The sequence below is a fragment of the Delphinapterus leucas genome, chromosome 6 (assembly GCF_059928025.1).
Source record: "Delphinapterus leucas isolate spDelLeu-1000000601 "Yukka" chromosome 6, BTC_Dleu_Yukka2, whole genome shotgun sequence".
Lineage (NCBI taxonomy): Eukaryota > Metazoa > Chordata > Mammalia > Artiodactyla > Monodontidae > Delphinapterus > Delphinapterus leucas.
Genome location: NC_143134.1, coordinates 81,228,207 through 81,253,668, shown reverse-complemented (window position 1 = coordinate 81,253,668; position 25,462 = coordinate 81,228,207). Strand labels below are relative to the sequence as shown.

At 38.7% G+C, this 25,462-nt stretch overlaps 1 protein-coding gene across 1 annotated transcript in view; it reads right to left on the bottom strand.

The window, feature by feature from the left end:
* The window catches only part of PCSK5 (proprotein convertase subtilisin/kexin type 5), a 316,119-nt gene that overhangs the window by 13,868 nt on the left and 276,789 nt on the right, over positions 1 to 25,462 (bottom strand). Inside the window, exons 13-16 of the mRNA XM_022573484.3 lie at positions 23,046 to 23,182; positions 14,746 to 14,889; positions 10,595 to 10,697; positions 8,865 to 9,058 (exon numbers count right to left, since the gene is read on the bottom strand). Of these exons, the coding sequence (XP_022429192.1) occupies positions 8,865 to 9,058; positions 10,595 to 10,697; positions 14,746 to 14,889; positions 23,046 to 23,182 (578 nt within the window). The remainder of the gene's footprint in view (positions 1 to 8,864; positions 9,059 to 10,594; positions 10,698 to 14,745; positions 14,890 to 23,045; positions 23,183 to 25,462) is intronic.

The following is a 25,462-nucleotide window of genomic DNA, read 5'->3' as shown; positions in this document are numbered from 1 at the left end:
TGATCCATATGTCTGTTTTGTGCCAATACCATGCTGTTTTGATTACTGTAGCTTTATAGTATTGTCTGAAGTCTGGGAGGGTTATGACTCCTGCTTTGTTCTTTTCTTCAGGATTGCTTTGGCAATTCTGGGTCTTTTATGGTTTCTTATGAATTTTAGGATTATTTGTTAAAGTTCTGTGAAGAAATTCATGGGTAATTTGATAGAGATCACATTAAATCTGTAGATTGCTTTGGGTAGTATGGCCATTTTAATAATACTAATTCTTCCAATCCAAGAGCATGGAATATCTTTACATTTCTTTGAATCATCTTCACTTTCCTTTATTACATGTTTTATAGTTCTCAGCATATAAGTCTTTCACCTCCTTGGTCAGGTTTATTCCTAAGTCTTTTATTTTGGGGGGTGCAATTTTGAAAGGTATTGTTTTTTTACATTCCCCTTCTGATATTCATTGTTGGTGTAAAGAAATGCAACTGGTTTCTGTATGTTAATCTTGTAGCCTGCTACCTTGCTGAATTCGTTTATCAGTTCTAGTAGTTTTTTCGTGGAGTCTTTAGGGCTTTCTATATATGTAATCATGTCATCAGCATATAATGACAACTTTACCTCTTCCCTTCCAATTTGAATACCTTTTATGTTTTTTCTTGTCTGATTGCTGTGGCTAGGACTTCCAATACTATGCTGAATAGAAGAGATGAGAGTGGGCATCCCTGTCCTTCTCCAGATTTTAGCGGGGAGGCTTTCAGCTTTTCACAACTGAGTATTATCTTGGCCGTGGGTTTGTCATAAGTACCTTTTATTATATTGCTCCCCCCTTAAAATTTATATTTTATATTGGAGTATAGTTGATTAACAATGTTGTGTTAGTCTCCGGTGTACAGAAAGTGATTCAGTTATACATATACATGTATCTATTCTTTTTCAAAATCTTTTCCCATTTAGGTTATTACAGAGTATTGAGCAGAGTTCCCTGTGCTGTACAGTAGGTCCTTGCTGGTTATCTATTTTAAATATAGCACTGTGTGCATGTCAATCCCAAACTCACACTCTATCCCTCCCCCTGCCCACCCTTCCCCCGGTAACCATAAGTTTGTTCTCTAAGTCTGTGAGTCTGTTTCTGTTCTGTAAAAAGGTTCACTTGTATCATTTTTTTTTAAAGATTCCGCATGTAAGTGATATCATATGATATTTGTCTTTCTCTGACTTACTTCACTCAGTATGACAATCTCCAGGTCCATCCATGTTGCTGAAAATGGCATTATTTCATTCTTTATTATGGCTGAGTAACATTCCACTGTGTATATGTACCACATCTTCTTTATCCATTCATCTGTTGATGGACATTTAGGCTGCTTCCCTGTCTTGGCTATTGTAAATAGTGCTGCAGTGAACACTGGGGTGCATGTATCTTTTCGAAGTATGGTTTTCTCGGTATATATGCAGGAGTGGGATTGCTGGATCATATGGTAGCTCTATTTCTAGCTTCTTAAGGAATTTCCATACTGTTCTCCATAGTGGCTGTACCAAGTTACATTCCTACCAACAGTGCAGGAGGGTTCCCTTTTCTCCACACCCTCTACAGCATTTATTGTTTGTAGACTTTTTGATGATGGCCATTCTGACGGGTGTGGGGCAATATCTCATGGTCATTCTGATTTGCATTATTCTAATTACTAGTGATGTTGAGCATCTTTTCATGTGCCTCTTGGCCATCTGTATGTCTTCTTTGGAGAAATGTCTATTTAGGTCTTCTGCCCCTTTTTGGATTGGGTTGTTTGTTTTTTTGATATTGAGCTGCATGAACTGTAAATTTTGGAGACCATTCCCGTATCGGTCACATCATTTACAGATATTTCTCCCATTCCATGGGTTGTCTTTTCATTTTGTTTATGGTTTCATTTGCTGCACAAAAGCTTTTGAGTTTAATTAGGTCCCATTTGTTTGTGTTTGTTTTTATTTCTGTTACTCTAGGAGATGGATCCAAAAAGATATTGCTGAGATTTATGTCAAAGAGTGTTCTGCCTTTGTTTTCCTCTAAGAGTTTTATAGTGTCTGGCGTTACATTCAGGTCTTTAATCCATTTGGAGTTTATTTTTGTGTATGGTGTTAGCAAGTGTTCTAATTTCATTCTTTTACATGTAGCTGTCCAGTTTTCCCAGCACCACTTACTGAAAAGCCTGTCTTTTCTCCATTGTATATTCTTGCTTCCTTTGTCAAAGATAAGGTGACCATAGGTGCGTGGGTTTATCTCTGGGCTTTCTATCCTGTTCCATTGGTCTATATTTCTGTTTTTGTGCCAGTACCATACTGTCTTGATTACTGTAGCCTTGCTGTATAGTCTGAAGTCAGAAATCCTGATTCCTCCTGCTCCATTTTTCTTTCTCAAGATTGCTTTGGCTATTTGGGGTCTTTTGTGTTTCCATACAAATTGTAAAATTTTCTGTTCTAGTTCTGTGAAAAATGCCATTGGTAATTTGATAGGGATTGCATTGAATCTGTAGATTGCCTTGGGTAGTGTAGTCATTTTGGCAATATTGATTTTTCCAATCCAAGAACATGGTATATCTTTCCATCTGTTTGTGTCATCTTCGATTTCTTTCATCAGTGTCTTATAGTTTTCTGAGTACAGGTCTTTTGCCTCCTTAGGTAGTTTTATTCCTAGATATTTTATTCTTTTTGATGTGATGGTAAATGGGATTGTTCCTTTAATTTATTTTTCTTATCTTTCATTTTTAGTGTCTAGAAATGCAACAGATTTCTGTGTATTAATTTTGTATCCTGCAACTTTACCGAATTCACTGATGAGCTCTAGTAGTTTTCTGGTAGCATCTTTAGGATTTTCTAGGTATGGTATCACGTCATGTGCAAACAGTGACAGTTTTACTACTTCTCCAGTTTGGATTCCTTTTATTTTTTTTTTCTTCTATGATTGCCATGGCTAGGACTTCCAAAACTGGGTTGAAAAAAAGTGGTGAGAGTGGTCATCCTTGAATTGTTCCTGATTTTAGAGGAAATGCTTTCAGCTTTTCACCATTGAGTACGATGTTAGCTGTATGTTTGTCATATATGGCCTTTATTATGTTGAGGTAGGTTCCCTTTGTGTCTACTCTCTGGAGAGTTTTTATCAGAAATGGGTGTTGAATTTTGTCAAAAGCCTTTTCTGCATCTACTGAGATGATCTTGTGTTTTTTGTCTTTTCTTTTGTTTATGTGGTGCATCACATTGATTTGTGTATGTTGAACCATCCTTGTGAACTTGGGATGAATCCCACTTGGTCATGGTGTATGATCTTTTTTATGTGTTACTGGATTTGTTTTGCTCATATTTTGTTGAAAATTTTTGCATCTATATTAATCAAAGATATCAGCCTGTAATTTTCTTTTTTGGCAGCGTCTTTGTCTTTTATTGGTATCATGGGGATGGTGACTTTATAGAATCTCTCTGGGAGTGTTCCCTCCTCTTCAGTTTTTTTGGAAGAGTTTGAGAAGGATCGGTATTAAATTCTTCTTTGTATATTTGGTGGAATTCACCTGTGAAGCCATCTGTCCTGGACTTTTGTTTGTAGGCAGTTTCTAGATTATAGATTCTATTGCACTTCTAGTGATCAGTCTCTTTAAATTATCTACTTGATTCAATTTTGGTGAGCTCTGTGTTTCTAGAAAGTTGTCCATTTCTTGTAGGTTGTAGAACTTGTTGGCATATAATTGTTCATAGTATTGCCTTATGATTTTTTGTATTTTTGCAACATCAGTTATTGCGTCTCATTTTTCATTTCTTATTTTGTTTATTTGGGTTCTCTCTCTTTTCTTCTTCATGAGCCTGGCCAGAAGTTTGTCAGTCTTGTTTATCCTTTCAAAGAACCAGCTCTTGGTTTTATTGATATTTTCTATTATTTTTTAATCTCTATTTCATTTATTTCCTCTCTGATCTTTATTATTTACTTCCTTCTGCTGACTTTAGGTTTTATTTGTTCTTCCTTTCCTGATTCTTTTAAGTGGTAGGTTAGGTTGTTTGAGATTTTTCTTGTTTTTTGAGGAAGGTGTGTGTCGTTATGAATTTTAAGAACTGCTTTTGTTGCATCCCATAGATTTTGTATGGTTGTTTTTATCGTCATTTGTTTCAAGGTATTTTTAAATTTCCTCTTTGATTTCATCGTTGACCCATTAGTTTTTTGTTTTTAAATTATTTATTTTTGGCTGCGTTGGGTCTTTGTTACTGCATGTGGGTTTTCTCTAGTTGCCGTGAGTGGGGGCTACTCTTCATTGCGGTGTGTGGGCTTATTGCAGTGGTTTCTCTTGTTGTGGAGCCCAGGCTCTAGGCGCGCAGGCTTTAGTAGGTGTAGCACACTCGCTCAGTAGTTGTGGCTCACGGGTTCTAGAGTGCAGGCTCACTAGCTGTGGTGCACGGGCTCAGTTGCTCTGCGGCATGTCGGATCTTCCCGGACCAGGGCTCGAACCCATGTCCCCTGCATTGGCAGGCGGATTCTTAACCACTGCGCCACCAGGGAAGTCCCGACCCGTTAGTTTTTTAGTAGCATGTTGTTTAGTCTCCATTTCATCATTTTTCTCTGATTTCTTTTCCTGTGGTTAATGTCATGCCATTGTGGTCAGAAAAGATGCTTGAGATAATTTCTATACTGTTAAATTTGTTGAGTCTTGTTTTGTGCCCTAGGATGTAGTCAATCCTAGAGAATGTTCTATGTGTACTTGAAAATAATGTGTATTCTGTTTTTTTTTGAATGTAATGTCCTGAAAATATCAATTAAGTCTACTGTATCATTTAGGATCTATTCTAAATAGATCCTATCTATTTAGTCTATTGTATCATTTAGGATCTCAGTTGCCTTATTGATTCTCTGTCTAGAAGATCTGTCCATTGATGTGAGTGGGATGTTAAAGTCTCCTACTATTATTGTATTCCTGTTAGTTTCTCCTTTTATGTGTGTTAGTATTTGTTTTATGTATTTGTGTACTCCTATATTAGATGCATATATGTTGACAAGTGTTCCATCCTCTACTTGTATTGGTCCTTTTATCATTATATAGTGTCCTTCTTTATCTTTCTTTATGGCCTTTGTTTTAACGTCTATTTTGACTGATATGAGTATTGCGACCCCTGTTTTCTTGTCATTTCCATTTGCATTAAATATCTTTTTCTATCTCTTCACTTTCAATTTATGTGTGTCCTCTGCCCTAAAGTGGATCTCTTGTAGGTGGCATATTGTAGGCTCTTGTTTTTTATCCAATCTGCCACTCTGTCTTTTGATTGGAGCATTTAGTCCATTGACATTTAAGGTAATTACTGATAGATATGTATTCATTTTAAACCTTGTATGTATCCATTTTAAATGTATTTTAAACCTTGTATGTAACCATTTTAAACCTTGTATGTATCCATTTAAAATGTATCCATTTTAAACCTTGTTTTCCCATTGACTTTATATTTCTTTTTTGTCCCTTTCTTTTTGTTTTTCCTTTTGTGGTTTGATAATTTTCTTTTGTATTATACTTATGTTCTCTTCTTTTTGGCTTTTGTGAATCTACTGTACGTTTTTGATTTGTGCTTAGCCTGTTTTTCAAGTATGTTAACCCCTTCCTATACCTACTTGCCTTAGACTGGGAGTCATATAGGCTCAAACACATTATAGGAGGAAAAAAATCTACATTTTTTACTCTCCTTCCCCTCATTTTATGATTTTTTTTTTTTTTGTGGTACGCGGGCCTCTCACTGCTGCGGCCTCTCCCGTTGTGGAGCACAGGCTCTGGACGCGCAGGCCCAGCGGCCGCGGCTCATGGGCCCAGCCGCTCTGCGGCACGTGGGATCCTCCCGGACCGGGGCACAAACCCGTGTCCCCTGCATTGGCAGGCCTACTCCCAACCACTGCACCACCAGGGAAGCCCTCATTTTATGATTTTGATGTCTTCTTTTACATCTTCATCCTTTTGCTGTTCATTATGGTTATCATCACTTTCACAGAAATTTTTTGATTTTTAGAAAATCTGTGTCTGGCTTATTTAAGTGATTTACTTTCCAGTTGTGATTTTCTCTTTCCTATAGAGTTTTACTTCTTTTCTATTTAGAGAAGACCTTTCAATATTTCTTTTGGGATCAGTTTAGTACTGCTGTATTCTTTAGTTTTTGCTTGTCTGAGAAATTCTTTCTCTCTCATTCTTTTCTAAATGATAATCTTGCTGGGTAGAGTGTGCTAGGTTACAGATTTTTCCCTTTCAGGACTTTGAGTATATCTTGCCGCTCCCTTCTGGCCTGCAATGTTTCTTTAGAGAAATCAGCTGACAGCCTTATGGGGGTTCCCTTGTAATTAACTCTTTGTTTTTCTCTTGCTGCCTTTACAATCTTCTATTTAACTTTTGCCATTTTTATTATGTCTTGGTGTAGGTCTGTTTGGGCTTATCTTGTTTCGGACCCTCTGTGCTTCCTGTACCTGGATGTCTGTTTCTTTTTTTAGGTTTGGGAGGTTTTCAGCCATAATTTCTTCAATTACGATCCCCTTTTCTCTTTCTTCCCCTTCTGGAATCCCTATTATGCATAGATTGGCATGCTGTATATTATCCCGTAGGTCTCTTATATTGCTTTCATTTATTTTTCTTCATTTGGCTTTCTGTCTACTGTCCTGATTGGGTGATTTCCATTATTCTATCTTCCAGGTCACTTACTCATTCTTCTGCATTATTCATTCTGCTATTCATGCCTTTAGCTCAGTTTTGTCTCTGCAAATGAGTTTTCTAATTTTTCTTGGTTCCTATTTATAGTTTCTAATTCGTTTTTACAGTACTCTGCATTCCTGCTGATAGCCTTTCTTAATTCCTTCAGTATTTTCATTATCTCCTTTTTGAAATTGGTGTCTATTAGACTGAAGAGGTCTGTTTCATTGTTTGTTCTTTCAAGGGAATTCTCTTGGTCTTTTAACTGGGAATGGTTCCTCCCCTACTTTATTTTACTTATATTTCTCTTACTCTGTGAGTTTAGGAGAAACAATTGTCTACTGTGGTCTTGGAGGGCTATTTATATGTGGGGGCATCCCTGTGTAGCTTGTGTGGGTTTAATATATTTGGTGCGAGGGCTGTTTTTAGTAGAGATGCCTGTTGCCTCTTTCCTCAGCATGTGCTGATCATTAGCCCCTTAATATGGGGTATGCAGATGTGATGGCCGGTGCCATTCCTGGGGTTCTTGGTGGCGGTGGCAGCTCAGGTGTGCCCCCGGAGTACACCATGGTGGCTTAGGCAGCTCGTGACCACTCCTGGGGTCCGGGAGGGTGGTGGTGGTGGTGGCTTGTGACCTCTCCTGGCATCTTTTCCAGGGTTCAGCCTTCCTGATTGAATTTTGAATTTTTTCTTTAAGGAATACCACTTATTTCTGATCCCTTATGTCCCCTCCCCATTCTCATTTTTCCCTTTCTTTGTCACATTGCAGCTTATGTTCCAAATTTTGGGGAAAATAAAAACTACTGGGGAACCCGTCCCCATTGCTCTAAAGGGTAAGCCAAGAGCCCCATCTCCCTCATAGAGAAAAGCCTGCCTTTGAATCAAGAGTGAATTTGACTTGTTACGTAGCAGAAGTATCCACTTCAAAATTCTTTCCTGTTTTTAAAAAAAAAAAAAAAATCTCTTGTTCAGACAAATTATCCAGAGCTCAGAAATACAGCAAAAGATACCTGCAGCCCTTGTCAGGGCCATACCAGAACACTGTCAAAAAGAGGTGTACCCAAGGATTATGGAATTCTCTAGGCAATGTACCTTTGTCTGTTCACTAATGACATTTGATTAGGGCCCACATTCTGTGAAGCCACATGTTAATTTACAGATTTTTGTTTGATAAAGTTCCAAAAGATTTCTGTCCATTTGAAAAAATAACCCCCCCAAATTCTAATTGTATTGCCATGCAGGATATTATTCAGCTCTGTCTCTAACTCATTTTGCCTTTCCTGGTGGACTAAGATGCCTGATGGTCTTTGAACCCACTTATCACCTTCTAGTTTTCCTCATTAATGGGTTAGGTAAGTCATTGACATACTTCCGTTCTCTATTTACATGAAAGTCTCGTTTTTAACCTTGTTGGTATCATATAGGGGCCTGCTTCCTTTGCATAGTGCGCAGAAAAGAGCAGGCCTGGCTGCTGTCCTTATAAGGTTGGCCCACGGCTGACATCTGGGAAGTTGGATTTTATGAAGTTTCCCGCCACCCTGATAAGAGTGGCTCATGGAGCCTAAACAGTTTGTACAAACAATATGGTTTGCATTGAATACCATCTTTCCTTCTAGGAGTCTGGAATTTTGGTATGTGCCAGGTACAGGGTGCCTTCATAACCAGACCCTAATAACAACCCCAGGTCCTGAGACTCTAGGGAGGTTCCCTAGTAGATGACATTTCATACATGTTGTCACAAATCGTTGGTGGGGGAATGAAATGTATCCTGTGTCACTCCATTGGATGAAAACTCTTGAAAACTTGCACCTGGTTTCCTCCAGACTTTTTCCATGTGCCTTTTCCCTTTGCTGATTTTACTCTGTATCCTTTTACTGTAATAAGTCATAATTGTGAGTTCATGAGTACAATGATATACTGAGTCTTGTGGGTCCTCCTAGCAAGGCACTGCTTCAAGGGGTCCTCGGGCTCATCCCCAGATTCAGTTAGTTACAGGCATTTTTACATAAATTATTTTTTTGCAAATTTTTCTACAAATTCATTTTCACAAAACAATTGTAAAGTGTTCTCTTAAAAACTGGCTAGATCCTGTTTGATGTTAAGGCCCAGATTTCATGGAGGAGGACTATCCCTCCCAAGATCAATCAAGTGAAAACCTTACACTTCCTCTCTAAAAACCAAATTTTGGAATCAACTCACTGGTGTCCTGATACGATCCATCAGGGCAGTGAGTGACACAACTGTTCGTTTCCTCATTCAGGGAGTATCCGTATTTACAGGACAGGCACTGGTCCCCGTGGCTCCCAAAGCAGGACTCGCAGTTGGGGGCACACTTTCTGCATCGCTTCTTGTCAGCGTGGTAGTGGCCAGAGGGGCAGCTGGAGACGCAGATCCTGCGTTGTGGAATGATAAGAAAGAAGGGCAGCGTCACCAGAGGTTCAGTCCTGAGTGAGTGAGGTGCTGAGTACATAGCAGTCCTCACTCTCAAAATCCTTTTTAGCCATGATGGTAACACCACATCCAAAGGGCCAAATTCTGTTGGTTAAAGCCTTCTCCTATGTAGGGTGCTGACGTAGCACTGCAGTCACATAATACCAAGTCCACCAAGTAAGGCATGTCTTGGTCCAAACCATCTTCCAGTTCGGGCCTAGCTCTTTAAAGGGGATGATGGTTAGAAACTGAGTCTCAACAAGAAGGTTGTGCTGTTGGGTTGAAGGGAAAACATGTGCAACCATGATTTTATGCAAAAAGGCCCTAATAAGGGGTTACTTCTATTGTTGTGCTTGTCATATGAATCCTGTGTGTATGGGTGGTGAGGGTGATGGTGGTTGTATGCTACTGTCTAAATTAATATAAATATATTTAGGGAGTTCCCTAGTGGTTAGGATTCCGGGCTTTCACTGCTGTGGCCTGGGTTCAGTCCCTGGTTGGGGAACCGAGATCCTGCAAGCTGTGCGGTGTGGCCAAAAAAAAAAATTTAAATTTATGTTGTTTATGATAAAAAAATGACTACCTTGCTTGCCCATAACTGAAGGTCTGGGCTTTATGTATTCATCTAACAAGTACTTACTGAGTACCAATTAAACATCAGGCAGTTGCTAAGTCTAGGAGCTAATGAGAGGGGCTGAGGTAGCCAAGGGGCTTTCCCTTTAAGAAATTTATTCTTTTTAATTAAAAAAATTTTTTTTAGACATTAAAAACATTTAATTTTATATTCCCTTTAAAGAATTGAAATTCCAGCACGGATGTGAGAGGAACGGGACCACGCCTGGGTGACTGGAGTATGGATGCACTGCAAGTTGGCTCCCTGTGAGTTTCCTCCTGAAAGGGGGGGGGGGAGGTGGTAGGGATGTGAGAGACACGCCTGGAAGAGCATGGCCTCTGATGGGCAGTCACTGTTCCATGGCCCTCCCTGTGGGTACATATCTGCTTGAGTCAGAAGCCAGGGGCTCAGAAGCACAGGGTCCAAGCAGGCCCGCCTCAGTGCCCAGAGTGGAGTAGGGAGGACGTGCAGGGTCCAGCAGCTTTGCCACATGGAGGGCTTACACTTTGGGGAATTCGGGAAAGCATCCATTTGGCTTGTGTACTGGCATTTTCATGAAGGGCAAATGCAGCTGTGGCATCAAACATCAACGGGATAGAAAGGTCTAGAGGGGAAGGCCAGGCACGTGCATAGCTGGTCCCTCCCCGTCATCCTTTGAAATGTGAGAAAAGATGTTTGCAGTTTCCTAGCCTACAGGTCCATTTGATGTTTTGTAGTTTCACCGTTCTGAATGATGGGACGGGGTGGGGGGGGGGGCAGCAGCATCTCTTCTGGGCTTTGGTCCTGGTGGGAGAACATGGAACACACTGCCTGTGGTGACCCTGTGGGAGCTCCCAGGAACACCAGGGGGCGTGCTTCAGGGGGTCTGATGTGGCTTCTCTCTTACCTGGTGGTGTTTTTCAGCTTGTAGTAGTAGTGCAAACAGTCATTGCAGTGGTCCGGTCCTGGCCCATCACAGCCGACCTCACTGCACTCAGGGTCACAGGGACCTTCCAAAAGAAATCAGAACAACACTTGGAAAAAATGCTTTTAAAGCGGGTAAGCTTTACCTTGAATTATAAATAGGTATGTTTCTCCCTTAGGCAGTGAGAGTTTTCTTTAAGAGTTTCTAATGCAGTGAGGTGGAGTAATGTTCAATGTGGCTGTAAGCCCAGAGTGAACTCTTGACTTTTTTGGGGAAAACCTGAATTACCTAAGTATCTAGCATGTAAATCCTAGTCAGGGCCTGGTCTTCAAAGCACACGTACGGTTGCCTTGTGGGAGGAGACAGTTAATTCAGAATTCAAAAGAACAATGCCATTGCAGCAACTAGAAGAAAACTGATTGCAATTAAATATGCATAATGATAAAAATGTCGGATAGAAAAATGAGAATTTAAGCTGTTGACAGAAAGGAAAAAAGGGGTTATTATTCAATGCCCTGACCAGATTGTCTCTCTCATCCAAGGTCATTAAAGCCACTGAGTACCTCTGAGATACTGGAGCCAGCAAGAAACATCATTATGGCATCTGGCACAATTTTATCCGCATCTCAATTTGGATTACAAAGCAGGTACTTCAGGCACAGAGAATAGATTTAAAATTGCATCCTACCCATAGGCCAATGGGCAGCTCAACAAAACTACACACACATTTTAAAGATGCAAGCAAGCTTAAAGAATTCCAAACCTGGGATGAAGGTTCCTAATCTCTCTCTTGCTGTGTATTCTTTGCACAGGCAGAAAAAAAAAATGCCAGAAAGATGGAGCTACTTTGTGATGGATGAAAAGTTTTCTAATGACATGGGCTAGTTATAGATATTTTGCTTGCTTGACTAACTCCCTTTTTTCTTGTTTTCCATATTTTGAGAGATTTGGTCTCATATAATCTTGAAGCTCTTTCCCATTGAAAACTCATATGATTTTAACTAGCAATAAACATGGTGCATGAAATGCACAAAAAGTAAGTCAAGGGTACCAGAAATGTCTTGAGCCATACTCATTTTAATAAAAAGGACTTACTTTTGTTGAAACTTGGTCTCCTTTAGTCACTGTAGGACTATGTTCTACAGTTACTGAATTGAAACGTAAAATGGTAGAAGTGGGGAGGAATGACTTAGAGAAAAATCTAGTAGTCAAACAAACACCGTCATTTGACAGATAAAAACGATTTTCCAAGAGTTACAGTGGCTTCTCCAGTATCATATGGCTAGGAGAGTTGGGATCAACAGAGGTCCTGCTTCTTATTCTTAGTCCAGGTCTCCTACTTACGGGTAGTAAATCATGACCTTTGGATCTGAATGGAAATGAGTTATTTCAAAATGCTGCAGACTTGAAGTATATTTCTGATTAATCATGAGTCATTTGACAGCACTGTTTATCTCTATTTTCCCAAAAGCCTTAAAACTGATCTTTAAATTCCACAGCTAGTGCAACTTGGAACATTTTAGCTGACTGCTATGGTACATGAGGAGAGAGTGTCTCTGCTGTGTAAGGGTTGAAGTGCACCCGGCTGTGGGTCCCACAGTCCCTGGAATTCAATGAAACAGTACAGAGATCTGGTTATGACAATGCCATCTGTGCCTCTAGAGAGGCTGACTTCTTAATGAAGGTGAAAATCACAGCTCCAAAGAAAAGGAATCATGGGTGGCCCTAAATTTTCACTGGATGATTTCTACAATTAAAACAACCCAAACCACTTATTCTTGATATGTGCCAAAGAGCTGTGTATGGCAAGTTCACATGCTGTGCTGTTTCTTTCATAATCTTAAACTGTCCCAGATGCAATTTAGCATTTTAGGTTGCTGGGTAATAATGAAATAACTGTCTTTGTCTTTGTTCTCTCACAAGCACCAATGTGGACATTTTGGAGATGTAGTGGGAAAAACCACAAAGATATATAACTGTTCAGAATTTTAACATTACCAAAATTTGAATTGGAAACATACCATAAAATTTGAATTGGAAACATACCATAATTGGCACATAGTAATATATCACTATTATACTCCATTTATGTTTTCAGATATACTTTCTCCCATCAGAGAAGACAAAATGGTTTGCTGGTTATAACAGCAGTAGTAATGTTATAAGCTCAAAGCGAAATAAGACAAAAACTGAACACAATCTAGTTCTGGTTAGCTCAATTGGTCTGAATTCTCTAAGTTTATTATTGACACAGGGATACACCTATTTAGAATAAAAGGAACCAAATGCATATTTATTTAAAATACTCTGTTAAAGTGATTAATGAAAAAGAATCTTAGAGAGCTGAGCTGTAAGAAAAAAAGAAGTTCCTGTCTAAAGGTATGTTAAACTGCTATTTATGAACAGTTCTCCATTAGGAGAAGCTTTGTTCATTAAGTGTTATATATGATATCCCAGAAGGACTGAATGCTGCTGGAAGTGGCAGCCAATGCAATAAGACAGGAATCAGAAATACACTGGGAAAGAGAAAAGATAATTTGCAGATGATATGGCTTTGCAGATGATATGGCTACAGTACCTAACTGCTCCAGAAAATCAACTCTAAAACATACAAATTAATAAAGTTAAGCAAGATGGCCAGATGTAAGATAAACACACAATAGCCAACAGATATCCCTGATACCAGCATATAATAGTTAGAAGATATGGAATATTTTCCACTACAGTAGCAACAAGACCTAAAATACTTAGAAATAACACTAACAAGGATAACACTACATAAAATTAAAGGATTTCAGTAAAATGGGATACGGCCTATGTTTTGGATGGAAAGACTGTATACTGTAAAAACAGTTCTTCCCATGAGATTGCATGTAAATTCAAACTAAATTTCAATGAGATTTTTAAAGGGGGATTTAAGAATTGCTATGAGAACAAGAAGCAGACGTTCAACAGATATTAAAATACAGTGTGGGTGCTACTGGATCAAGAATTATTAGATTGGTAAATCGGAAAAGATGGTACCAGAAGAGACCTGGTATAAGAACTTACCACACTGTTATAAAGGAAACATCCTAAACTAATAAAAGAAAGGATGGCAACTCAGTTATTGATGTTAGTCTGGTTGGAAAATAAAGACAGAACTTCACTTCACAATATATATTAAAAATCAAAGATTACAAAAAAATAATCCATGTGAATATTTAGCAGATTTTAAAGGAGAAACATTCTGTAAAAAAGAAATTACAAATGTTATCTGAAACGATAAACTCTGCTCTCCAATTTTCTTTTTCTCTCAAAACAACACAAAACAAAAAGGTACGTTTCGGAAGCAAGTGATAACAGAGAAAATGTTTTCAGCGAATATGAGACAATGAGAGAGTCAATAACATACAAAGAGTTTTTATAAATAAGAAAATTGCTGCCACTTTGAATAGAAAAGTGAGTAAAAGACAGATTTCATTCAGAGAACACAAAGGAAAAAATGTTTAGATTTACTAGCAATCAAAGCTATAAAAATTTAAACATGTTCTTTTCTTTCTTTTTTACTTTTTTCTTTCCACTCAATGCTGGCAGGAATGAGTGTAGTAAACACTCACACAGTGGTCACAGTGCAGACTGCTATATCTTGTCTGGAAAGCAACATGACAAATCACATCCAAGCCCTAAAACTGATGATTCCCTTTGATGCAGTAATTCTTAGAACTCTATTTTAAAGGCACAGTCAAAGATATAGTCGAAAACTGATAATGGTATTCATTGAAACCTTATTTAAAATAGTATAAAACTCTAAGCAAACTACACATCCCAGGTTATGGATTAAATATATTACAACAGGATGGACTATTATGCTGCCTATGTGTTCTAAGGATACTTGACAACAGGGAAATATGCTCTTAATGATACCTTCAATGGAAAAAAAGAATATGAATGTTCTATATACAGTGTGATTTTAGCTTTGAAGAAAAAAACATGAATATTTGAATACTTGAATGTACGCATACGAATATTTAAGGGATAGAAAGGAAGATGGAATAAAATATCTCAGAATATGAGTAGAGGTTTATCTCTTTGGGGGAATGATGCATGAGCTTTCTTTCCTTAGCCTGCCTCCCCATTGGAAGCCAGCTTACCTGCATAATCCTCTGGCCCATAGTCATCAGTGGGGTCTTCAACGCGGCTATACCGGACACGTTCCACTTTAGGAAACTCATTGGTGGGTGAGTATGGCTGCACGGAGGTGCCATAGAGGACCAAAGACCATTCTTTCAATTTACCTTGGGAAATAATGAAAGCATATCATGACCAAACATTCCCTCTTCAGCTTTATAATTTCTTTAATTCCTTCTCACTGAGGAAAAAGCAAGAGTAGGAGAATTGTGGGAAACAGATTCATATGAATCACTGCATCAGATACAGGGCTAGAAACGCATTTTCCAATGCTTGCAGAGTTAACTATTTAATAATTCACATACCACATATTTACTGAGCACCAAACATAGGATACACCTTAACTGAATCAGCATTTTGTGTGTGTGTGTGAGAAACACATCTCAGATTTCTGGATCAAGGGCTGAGTTTCAAATTATGGATATTTAAGAGAATCCCAGGATTTTACAGAAGGCCTTCTTTTTCTAGGTATAAAGGTCTTACATAAATTTAAAAAAACTGTTGGCATTATCTGACTTGTTTATCAAAAAAAAGATGAAAACAACTACTTTGTTCCACCTGAAATGTTAAGAATACATCACTACATTATCCTGTAGACATGTGCTGGCCAATGATTGATAGGCACTAGATCCATTTGGATGTTTCCGTTTAAATTAACTAAAATTTAAAACTTCAGTTCCTCAGTTAGACCACATTTCAAGTACTCAGTAGCCATATGTGGCTAGTGGCCGCTACAATGAACAGCACAGATACAGGAAACATTTCTACCACTGGCAGAATGTTCTACTAGGCAGTGTTGTCATAGAGCATTTTCTGGTCAAGGGTGCTTGGAGATGTGAGGGAAGTGTTTTACCTCCTTTGGATGTAGGCTTTCAAGGAACATTTGCTTTAGTTTAGTCCTTATTTATAAATTTATTTCTTAGCTTTATAAAACTAAAGTCTTTAATGCAAAAAGTAAACAGACAGAAAACAACTGTCTGCTGGCCATTAAGCTTAATTTGGTTCTTTTTTTATATGAATCTTAAATAAAAGCTATTAAGACAAAACCATTAAAAACGTGGAAATATGCTGGCAGGAAGGTAGGATACCCCTCCCCCCACCTTAGATCTCCTCCTCACCTTGGCCTAATACAGAGAATCCAGGCAAGGTTAGGGTTGGGCTCTGTCACAGCCCAGAGAGGGATAAATTTCAGGTGTCTGCTAATTCATCTATCAGCAACTATAATCACCATCAAATGGATGCTTATTGTCTATAAGTGCTTACTATACGCTAAGTAAGTTTTATTCCATTCAGTGGTCTCAACAACTGGGAAATAGGTACTTGTATTCCCAATATATAGATGAGGAAACTGAGGCACAGAGGTTGGTAACTTTCCCAAGGGCAGTAAGAGGACAGACTGATATCAAAATCTATTTGGGGGTTCTGATTTAAGACGGTAATATAGGAAGATCCTGAATTCACTGCTTTCCATAAACTTGCTGAATCTGTAGCCACATCTGGAACAACTTCCTCCGGAAAAAAACCCCCAAACTAACTGAGGGGCTCCTATGCATCAGGCAAACAAGAAAACCCCAGATCAAAATGGGTAGGAGAGGCTTAGATGCATCTTACCGTAAACCCCACCCCCCAGTGCTACAACCCACAATCGAGAGGGGGACTCAAAAACCCCCAGCTTCTCCCCGAGGAGTGAAAGGTTTGAGCACCACATTGGGTACCAAAACTTTTAAGACCTGCACCTGAGAGATAAGCCCCCAAACCATGTAGCTTTGAAACCCAAAGGGCCTTGGGTCCACAAGACCCATAAGACCGTAGTGAACCGAGCAGTTCTTAAAGAGCTCACCTGCGTGGACTCTCACTCCAGGGTGCTGTGCAGAGGCAGTGGACTGAAAAGCACCCAGACTTTCCATGAAAAAGGCTTATCTGCTTATCTTAAAGCACTGGCCCAGGGTCAGGCATCTAATTTAACATATAGAAAAGGGCCTACTGAATACTGTCCAAACATGGAGGCTCACTGGAGCCAGCTGGTTCTCCCTTGGCCTGCTCCAGCTTGCTGGTACGAACAAGAAAGGAGCTTGTACTCTCAGCTGGCACCTAGGGGACACCTCTAGATTGCTGGCTCTGGTGGCCAGTGTGGCTTAGGCTCATGGGTCCCCTAGGACTCTGAACAAAATTGACAGACCTTTAGGTAGCCTCACCAAGAAGAAGAGAGAGAAGACTCAAAATCAGAAATGAAAGAGGAGACATTTTAACTGATACCATAGAATTACAAAGGATCATAAAAGGCTACTATCAGCAATTATACCCAACAAATTGGAGGACCTATAAGAAATGGATAAATTCCTGGAAGCATACACTCTACCAAGACTGAATCATGAAGAAATTGAAGATTTGAACAGACCAATTACTGTAAGGATCAATAATCAAAAACTTCCCAACAAAGGAATGTCCAGGATTAGACACCTTCACTGGTGAATTCTACCAAACAGTTAAAGAAGAATTAATACCAATACTTCTCAAGCTCTTCCAAAAATTAGAATAGGAAGGAATACTTCCAAACTCATTTTATGAGGCCAGTATTACCCTGATATCAAAACCAGACAAGGTTTCCACAAGAAAAGAAAATCCCTGATAAACATAGATGCAAAAATCCTCGACAAAATGTTAACAAACTGAATACAACAGTACATTAAAAGGATCATACATCATGATCAAATGGGATTTATTCCAGGGATGAAAGGATGTTTCAACATATGTAAATCAATATTATTTGACACAGTAACAAAATGAAGGATAAAACTCATATAATTATCTCAATAGATGCAAAAAAGCACTGACAAAATCCAACGTCCATTTATGATAAAGACCCTCAACAAAGTGGTTATAGAGGGAACATATATCAACATAATAAATCAGGAACAAGGATGTAGGCAGGAAAAAGAAAAGGCAACCAAGCTGGAAAGGAAGAGGTAAAACTGTTACTATTATATATAGACTCCACCAAAAAACTTAGGACTAAGCAACAAATTCAGAAAAGTTTCAAGATACAAAATCAGTATACAAAAAAATCTGTTGCATTTCCTTACACTAATGATGAACTATCAGAGAAATTAAGAAAGCAATCCTATTTACAACTGCATCAAAAGAATAAAATACCTAGGAATAAATTTAACCAAGAAAGTGAGAGATCTGTACACTGAAAACTATAAGAAATTGATGAAATAAATTGAAGACACAAATAAATGGAAAGATATTCCATGCTTATAAATTAGAAGACTATTGTAAAGATGTCCATACTACCCAAAGCAATCTACAGATTCAATGTAATCCCTAGGAAAATTCCAAAGGCATTTTTCACAGAAATAGAACAAACAAACCTAAAATTTTTATGGACCCACAAAACACCCCAAATAGCCAAAGCAATCTTGAGGAAGAAGAACAAATCTGGAGGTATCACGTGCTATGATTTCAAACTATACTACAAAGCTATAATAATCGAAACAGTATGGTATTGACATAAAAACAGACACATAAATTGAATGAAACAGAATAGCAAACCCAGAAATAAACCCACACATATAGGGTCAATTGATTTATGACAAAGGAGCCAAGAATATACAATGGGGAAAAGGCAGTCTTCAATAAATGGTGTTAGAAAAACTGGACCACTATCCACCATACACAAAAAACTAACTCATAATGGCTTAAAGATTTGAATGTAAGACCCGAAACCATAAGACCTCTAGAAGAAAACCCAGGTGGTAAACTCCTTGACACTGATCTTGGGAATGATTTTTTGTATTTGACAACAAAAGCAAAGGGAACAAATGCAAAAATAAATAAGTGGGACTACATCAAACTATAGAGCTTCTGCACAGCAAAGGAAACCATCAACTAAATGAAAAGGTAACCTATGGAAACTATTTGCAAATCACATATCTGGTAAGGGGTTAATATCCAAAATATGTAAAGATCTCATACAACTCAAGAGCAGAAAAATAATCTGATTAAAACATGGGCAGAGGATCTAAATAAACATTTTTCAAATGAATACATACAGATGGCCAACATGAAAAGGCACTCAGCATCACTAATCATCAGGGAAATGCAAATCAAAACCACAATGAGCTATTACCTTACACCTGTTAGAATGACTATTATCAAAAAAACAAATATTGGTGAGGATGTGGAGAAAAGGGAACCCTTGTGCACTGTTGGTGGGAATGTAAATTGGTGCAGCCACTATGGAAAACAGTACGGAGGTTCCTCAAAAAATTAAAAATAGAACTACCATATGATCCAGCAATTCCACTTCTGGGTATCTATCTGAAAAACAAAGGAAAAACACTAACTCTTAAAGTTACATGTACCCACATGTTCACTGCAGCATTATTTACAATAGCCAAAACAAGGAAGCAACCCAAATGTCGACTGACGGATGAATGGGTAAAGAAAATATATGTGTATATACATGTGTACACACACACACACACACACACACACACACACACACACACACACACACTCTATTACTGGGCCACAAAAAGGGAATCTTGCCTTGTGTGAAAACATGGATGGACCTTCCTAAGTTGAAGTCAGACAGAAAAAGACAAATACTGTATGATCTCACTTACATGTGAAGTCTTAAAAAAATAAAATACAAAAAGTAAAAGACAGAAATCATAGATACACAGAACAGACTGGTGGTTGCCAAAGGCAGGGGGTAGGTAGGGGTGGGTGAAATAGGTGAAGGGGGTCAAAAGATACAAAGTTCCAGTTAAAAAACATATAAGTCCTGAGGATGTAATGTACAGCATGGTGAGTATAGTTAACAGTAGTGTACTGTATATTTCAAAGTTGTTAAAACAGTGTATCTTAAAAATCCTCATCACAAGAAAAAAAATTTTGTAACTATGTGAGGTGATGGATGTTAACTAGACTCACTGTGGTGATCATTTCACAATATATACAAATATCAAAACATACAGTTGTACACCTGAAACTAATATTTCAATTATCCTTCAATTAAAAAAATTATGTATCCAAATCTTGCATTCTTAAACTATTATATAATTCTGCCTTCCTTGCCATTTCTAGGGGTTTAGGAACTTGAAGTTTAAACATGAACATATTCTGGGCCACATTCATTGTTTTCTGACATCTGCACTGGGCCAGCACACTGGTTTATATTTGGTTTGACCTCTGCCAGGTTTTCTTTGGACTCACTTGTTAATGGCTATCCTCTTCATAATTAGGGTGTTGTTCAGTGTCAAAATTTCAAGTAGTGTCAAGAAATGAATGACTACCTGAAATTAATGACCGATCTGACTGCCGTTAGGTAGCAATGCAAAAGAGAACCTATTTTCCATATGGCATCTCTCAAGTGCACAAATGGAACACATAATACAAGGACACTATGTCAGTTACTCTAAAACCTGGTCCATTTAACTTAAGATGATTTTATCTAAAAGTTTACCCTTGTAAATGTTTAAAGAGTGTTGACTCATAACTGATTATTTCCCTTGGTGCCGTTTCTGAAGTACATCATAAGCCCGCTGGGCGGTCTCTCTCTTTATTTTTCACTTATTATGTAATTTTATTTCCTTAGGATCTCTGCCACAATTCACATCAAACGCTGCCATGTTTGGGCCGTCACTTTTTCCCTCCCCTATCGCGTTTCCATTTGCTAAATTCTATAGCAGCCTTTGCAATAGATACTGCAACATCTTGTGAAAAATAGCAGTGTAAAGGCAGCATGAGAAAAAATCCATTCTACTCGCTAACACTTAGATGCAATCTGCCCAAGACAGAAAACCCAAGATAGATTTAATATGCAGTGAAACCAAAACAACAACAAAAATGCCTCCAAAAATCCTTAGTATGTGCTTTAATAATAAGCAAATGGGAAGAAATAAGATACAAATATAAACTCAGTTTAGAGTCAGGAACCTCCATACTTGGGAATGATTCTACCATTTAATTGGGCTAGAAGATTCTATGTCTCCAACTGAATTTCGAGTAGCTTACTAAAGAAACCCCTCATTTAATTAGAGGACTGTACACCATAGGAACAATGATAGAAACACACAAACACACAGAGAAAAGTAAAAGTCCCTTTTCAAAGTTGTGTCTAATTCCGAACTGAAAGGTTGGTTGAAGAAAGGATACCCGGAGACCATGTGTTTCTATTAAAGCCTCCTGACCCCAGGCTGTATAGCATTAGGGTATCTCTCTTCTGACGCAAAAGAACATCTCTAAGATGACTGGAGGTGACTGGGGTTAAACGCAAACACTTAAACAGTATAAGGAGACGCCAGTGATATGAAATGGACAACTCTACATGATCTGGAATACTGCAGAGAGCTTTTAACACAGATAATCACAGTAAACTCTGGATAGACTCTGAACTCCTTGAGGGCAGAGAGATTTATGTTAGTCTCTCATGCTTGCACACCAACCCCAGGTCTACCATTAGCATGCCCCAAGGGGCAGTCTATGCTTGTGGGGAGGAGCATTTTATCACTGACATTCTTTAGAATGGTAATAATAAAGAGTCACTTTTATAACTGTCTTAAATTATCAATAGATAATACACCCCTTATGTCTGTACCCTAGGCTGCACCCCTGTTGGTACACAACTGCCACGTTTGGACGGTGTTTATTTCTCTGGGATCTCTTGAGATATAACAGCCCTGTAGTGGCACGTGCTGATGGATCTCCTGGGAGCTGCCCTTTGGTCAGGGCAGCCCAGTCCAGTCACCATGCCTGCCATTGCCCCTGAGCGCCATGACACAGCACATCTCCATAGCATGAGCAGTAAGCCTGGCCTGAAAAGAAGAGGGAAGGAGAGAGGAAGGTCCTGGGAACTAACTAGATTAGGAACAAGTGAAGGTTGTCTAGAAGCCAGGGTCTAGTTTATTTGAATGTTTTCTATCAACTCTGCCTTATTGACAAATATCTGATTTCTGAATAAAACCTTGGCAACCATTACATCCATGGTGCATGCTGGAAGTGAGCTGGACCCAGATACTCTTTCACAAAACTTTTATCCTGATTCATTGGGACCTCGCCACCATGCTGGTTTTGATTTCCCTGAATATGGGACCACTGTGGCAACACAGATGAACCACATCACGGAATAAGGGAAAAGAGATGGCTAAACTGTGTGCAGAAAATGGATCTCTCAGAATGAGTAACTTTCCCTGACTGGTGGGCAAAAGAGCGGCAAATGTACGGTTCACGCCCGCGTTCTGCTGTTTGCTTCTTTTGCCCGATGCAACCCACAGTATCCGAATGAACCCTACCCTTACAATTAATTACAGAATGTTGGGTTAAATTATTCTGTGATGAGGAGAGGACTTAGAATTAGATGTCAGTTCTAAAACTGCCCTCAAGCCTGGTTCTTCTGCAGATGGACTGGACAGAGCATTGAGAAGCATAAACTTATTAGACGATGGAAGATGGGTCCACAGCTGGGTGGGAGGCTGGGGTAGTTATCAAACAGATCACTTGTTACTGAGCCAAGTACTACTTAGGGCTCCATCACAGGCAACACAGGCTGCTGCAAAAATACTGTTCAATCTCCCATCTCATGCTTCATTTGTACTTTTCCTTATTTTATGTCACAAACAAGGTTCATACGTTAGCAAGAAGAGGGAAGTAGGCCATGTGCGGCAACAGAGTCAGACCACCTGAAAAGAACTCTATTAACATCATTCATTTCCATGTTTTACGTATCAGGAAAGTTTTCTCTTTACTTAGCTCCTGGGCTCACAAAGGGCAGAATCCTATCATGCATTCTCTTTAGTGGTAACCAGTTTAGCTGGCATAGGCCAGGCTCAATGTCTTGTCTGCACTGAAAATTAAATTTAAAGTAAACTCAGAAAAAAGATAGTCAAGGGAACTTGTCTCCTCTTATGACCATGCAATTTACCCATTGTAGGTGGACAAGGCTGGCTTGTTTATTGACAAAGAAAGTAAGGGAAGCTGGTTAGAGATATGGACCACATATTCTGAAATATCAATGAATAGCTGTCATGTTTCATCTTGTACTTATATCTAAATACTTATCCTTGAATTCGTATCCTTAAATTACTACTTTTCTAACGGTGGTCTTGAGAATTGGAGTACAGGCAGACAACTCAAAGCACAGGATCATATGATAAAGGATAAAATTGATAAATGAATGTGAAACACATTCCTTGGCCAGAATATACTCCATCATTTTTCTGTACAATAAATCAAATTATAGAAAGGGAGTTCCTACCTGGAGTCTTGAAGTTCCTCAGCTGAGAGGGAGTGTCATAAACTTCCAGGATCCAGTCACCAGCAGCTCGTTCTCCCCAGCAATGAATGGTCATGAACTCCCAATTTTTAAATCCTTCCATGGAATGATCAAAAAGCCTGAGAGAGAACCATAAAACATTGTTTTTGTATGTTATTTAAAATCTAGTGAGTGTCAAGTCAAGACCGTGATCAGTGATCTCTCTGTATCTCTCAGCATGTTCAGCTCAACACTGGAGGTTGTCTTCATCCTGGGCATCACCGATTAGTAGATCCAAATATATGCATATCATTGTTCTACCAGAGGGAAACAGGCATGGGGCTGGCTGTACAGTAACAAATCTGGGAGGGATAATGATGTGGGTATCAGGGAACCTAGGCTAAGACTCTACTCACAAGCCTGGTAGTACCAAGAGTTGAAGATGTGGAACAACTGAAGCTCTCTTGCACTGCTGATGGAAACGCAAAATGGTGCAGCTGCTCTGAACAACAGTTTGACAATTCTTACTGTATGACTAAACAACACCCCCCCCCGCCCCGCCAGATATTTACCCCAGAGAAGTGAAGACATACGTCCACACAAAGAACTCCACATGAAGGCTCACAGCAGCTTTATTCATAATCATCAAAAACTGTTAGCAATTCAGATGTCCATCGACTGGTGAATGGGTAAACAACTTATGGTATATTCACAGAATGAAATACTACCTAGTAATAAAAACTGTTTAATAACTGCAACAACATGAATGAATTTTGAAGGCATTAAGCTAAGTGGAAAAAGTCAGACACAACAGATCATGAACTATCTGATTCAATTTATATGACATTCTAGAAAATACTACTTAAACAGAAACAGATTAGTGGCTGTCAGGGGCTAGGAGGTAGGAGGCAGGGGCATGGTGGAAGTTTTGGGAATGAAGGAACCGTTTTATACCTTGAAAATAATGGATGGTTATGCAACTATATATATTTGTCAAAACTTATTATTCACATTAAAAAGTGAATTGTATGTAAATTACTCCTCAATGAAAAACCATGCCCATTCATCTTATCCAGTTCAGGGAGTCGTGCCTGGAACTGCAGCCTAAATTCTGCCCTTCCAGCCCTTCTAATAATTTTCTAAGTTCCTAATTCCCTATATGAAATCTCTTCCTGCTTGAAATCACTGGAATTACTTCTGTTTTCTGTGAACTAATCCTGAGGGATACAAAATATAAAGGAAAATAAAGAGAATCCTCATCAAGAATCAAGAGATGTCAATAGATATGTATAATAGATATGTATAAAATAGATATGTATAAGGCTAGCATATGAAGAAACAGGCATATTATTTACATAGGCATGTGATGTAGATTTGACTATCTGAAGAAATATCCAAAAGATTTCTATAGAGATGGGACCCAGAAAGTAGAAAATGAAAGATGGGGCAAGAGAAAAAAAAATTTTAAGTACTTTAAAAAAATTATATACATCTATTATTTTTGTTGGGGCAAACAGAGAGGGAAAAGCATCTCTAGCATTGTCTTAGGAGCAACCGTGTCCAGTTACTGGGACATATCTGTCCTTCAGTGCAGACAAATACAAAGGTCATGACAAGTGGATGTTGACAGCTATTTAAGACATACTGTCACCTCTCCTTGCTCTACTTTCCTGTTCACCAAGGAAACTGGTGGTTATCATTTGAACTTCCATGTCGATCGTCCCATTGGGAGAAAATGCACCCTTCTAAAAACAAAAATCACCAGTCTAATCTCATTATAACTTAATACATTACAATTCTGATTTTTTAAAGTGTTCTATCCATGTGTTTGAGGCTCCCTCTAAAATGCCAGCTGGATTCTAAAGCTGGAGGGTTAGGGGGCGTAACTAGGGACTGTGTTAGGTAAATGGCTGACACTCGGCAGCTTTCCCTGGAGAAAAGCAATAAACAGGAAAATCACCTGTTGCATACTGCTGAGGTCTTGAAAGAAGAAAAATAAAAAGTATTTAGCAACATTCTCAAAGTGTCCCATGGTCAGAAAATTGAGAAAAGGCTGAGTCAAAGTTGAACAGATCTCTTTACTGGAGAACACGGCAGATCTTTGGAATACTCAAATATGTTTTGTTAATCTCCAATATGGGGTTAATGGGAGGCAGTGATTTTCAAACCTTATATGGACAGGAAGCCCTTTTTCTTTTTTTTAGAATATCTGTATACTACCTGTAACAGGTTACTTCTGAACCAAAGGGTGCGGCATTTCAACGAGGACCATATTAGATCTGGCAGCTTTCCCTCATGATAACGGGGATGGAAACAGTGGCTCCTTACATGAATGTCTTCCCACTGAAAATGATCTTCGATAGATTATGGATGGTACATACATCCAGGAGATCTTAAAATCCACGCACTACCACAGTAGG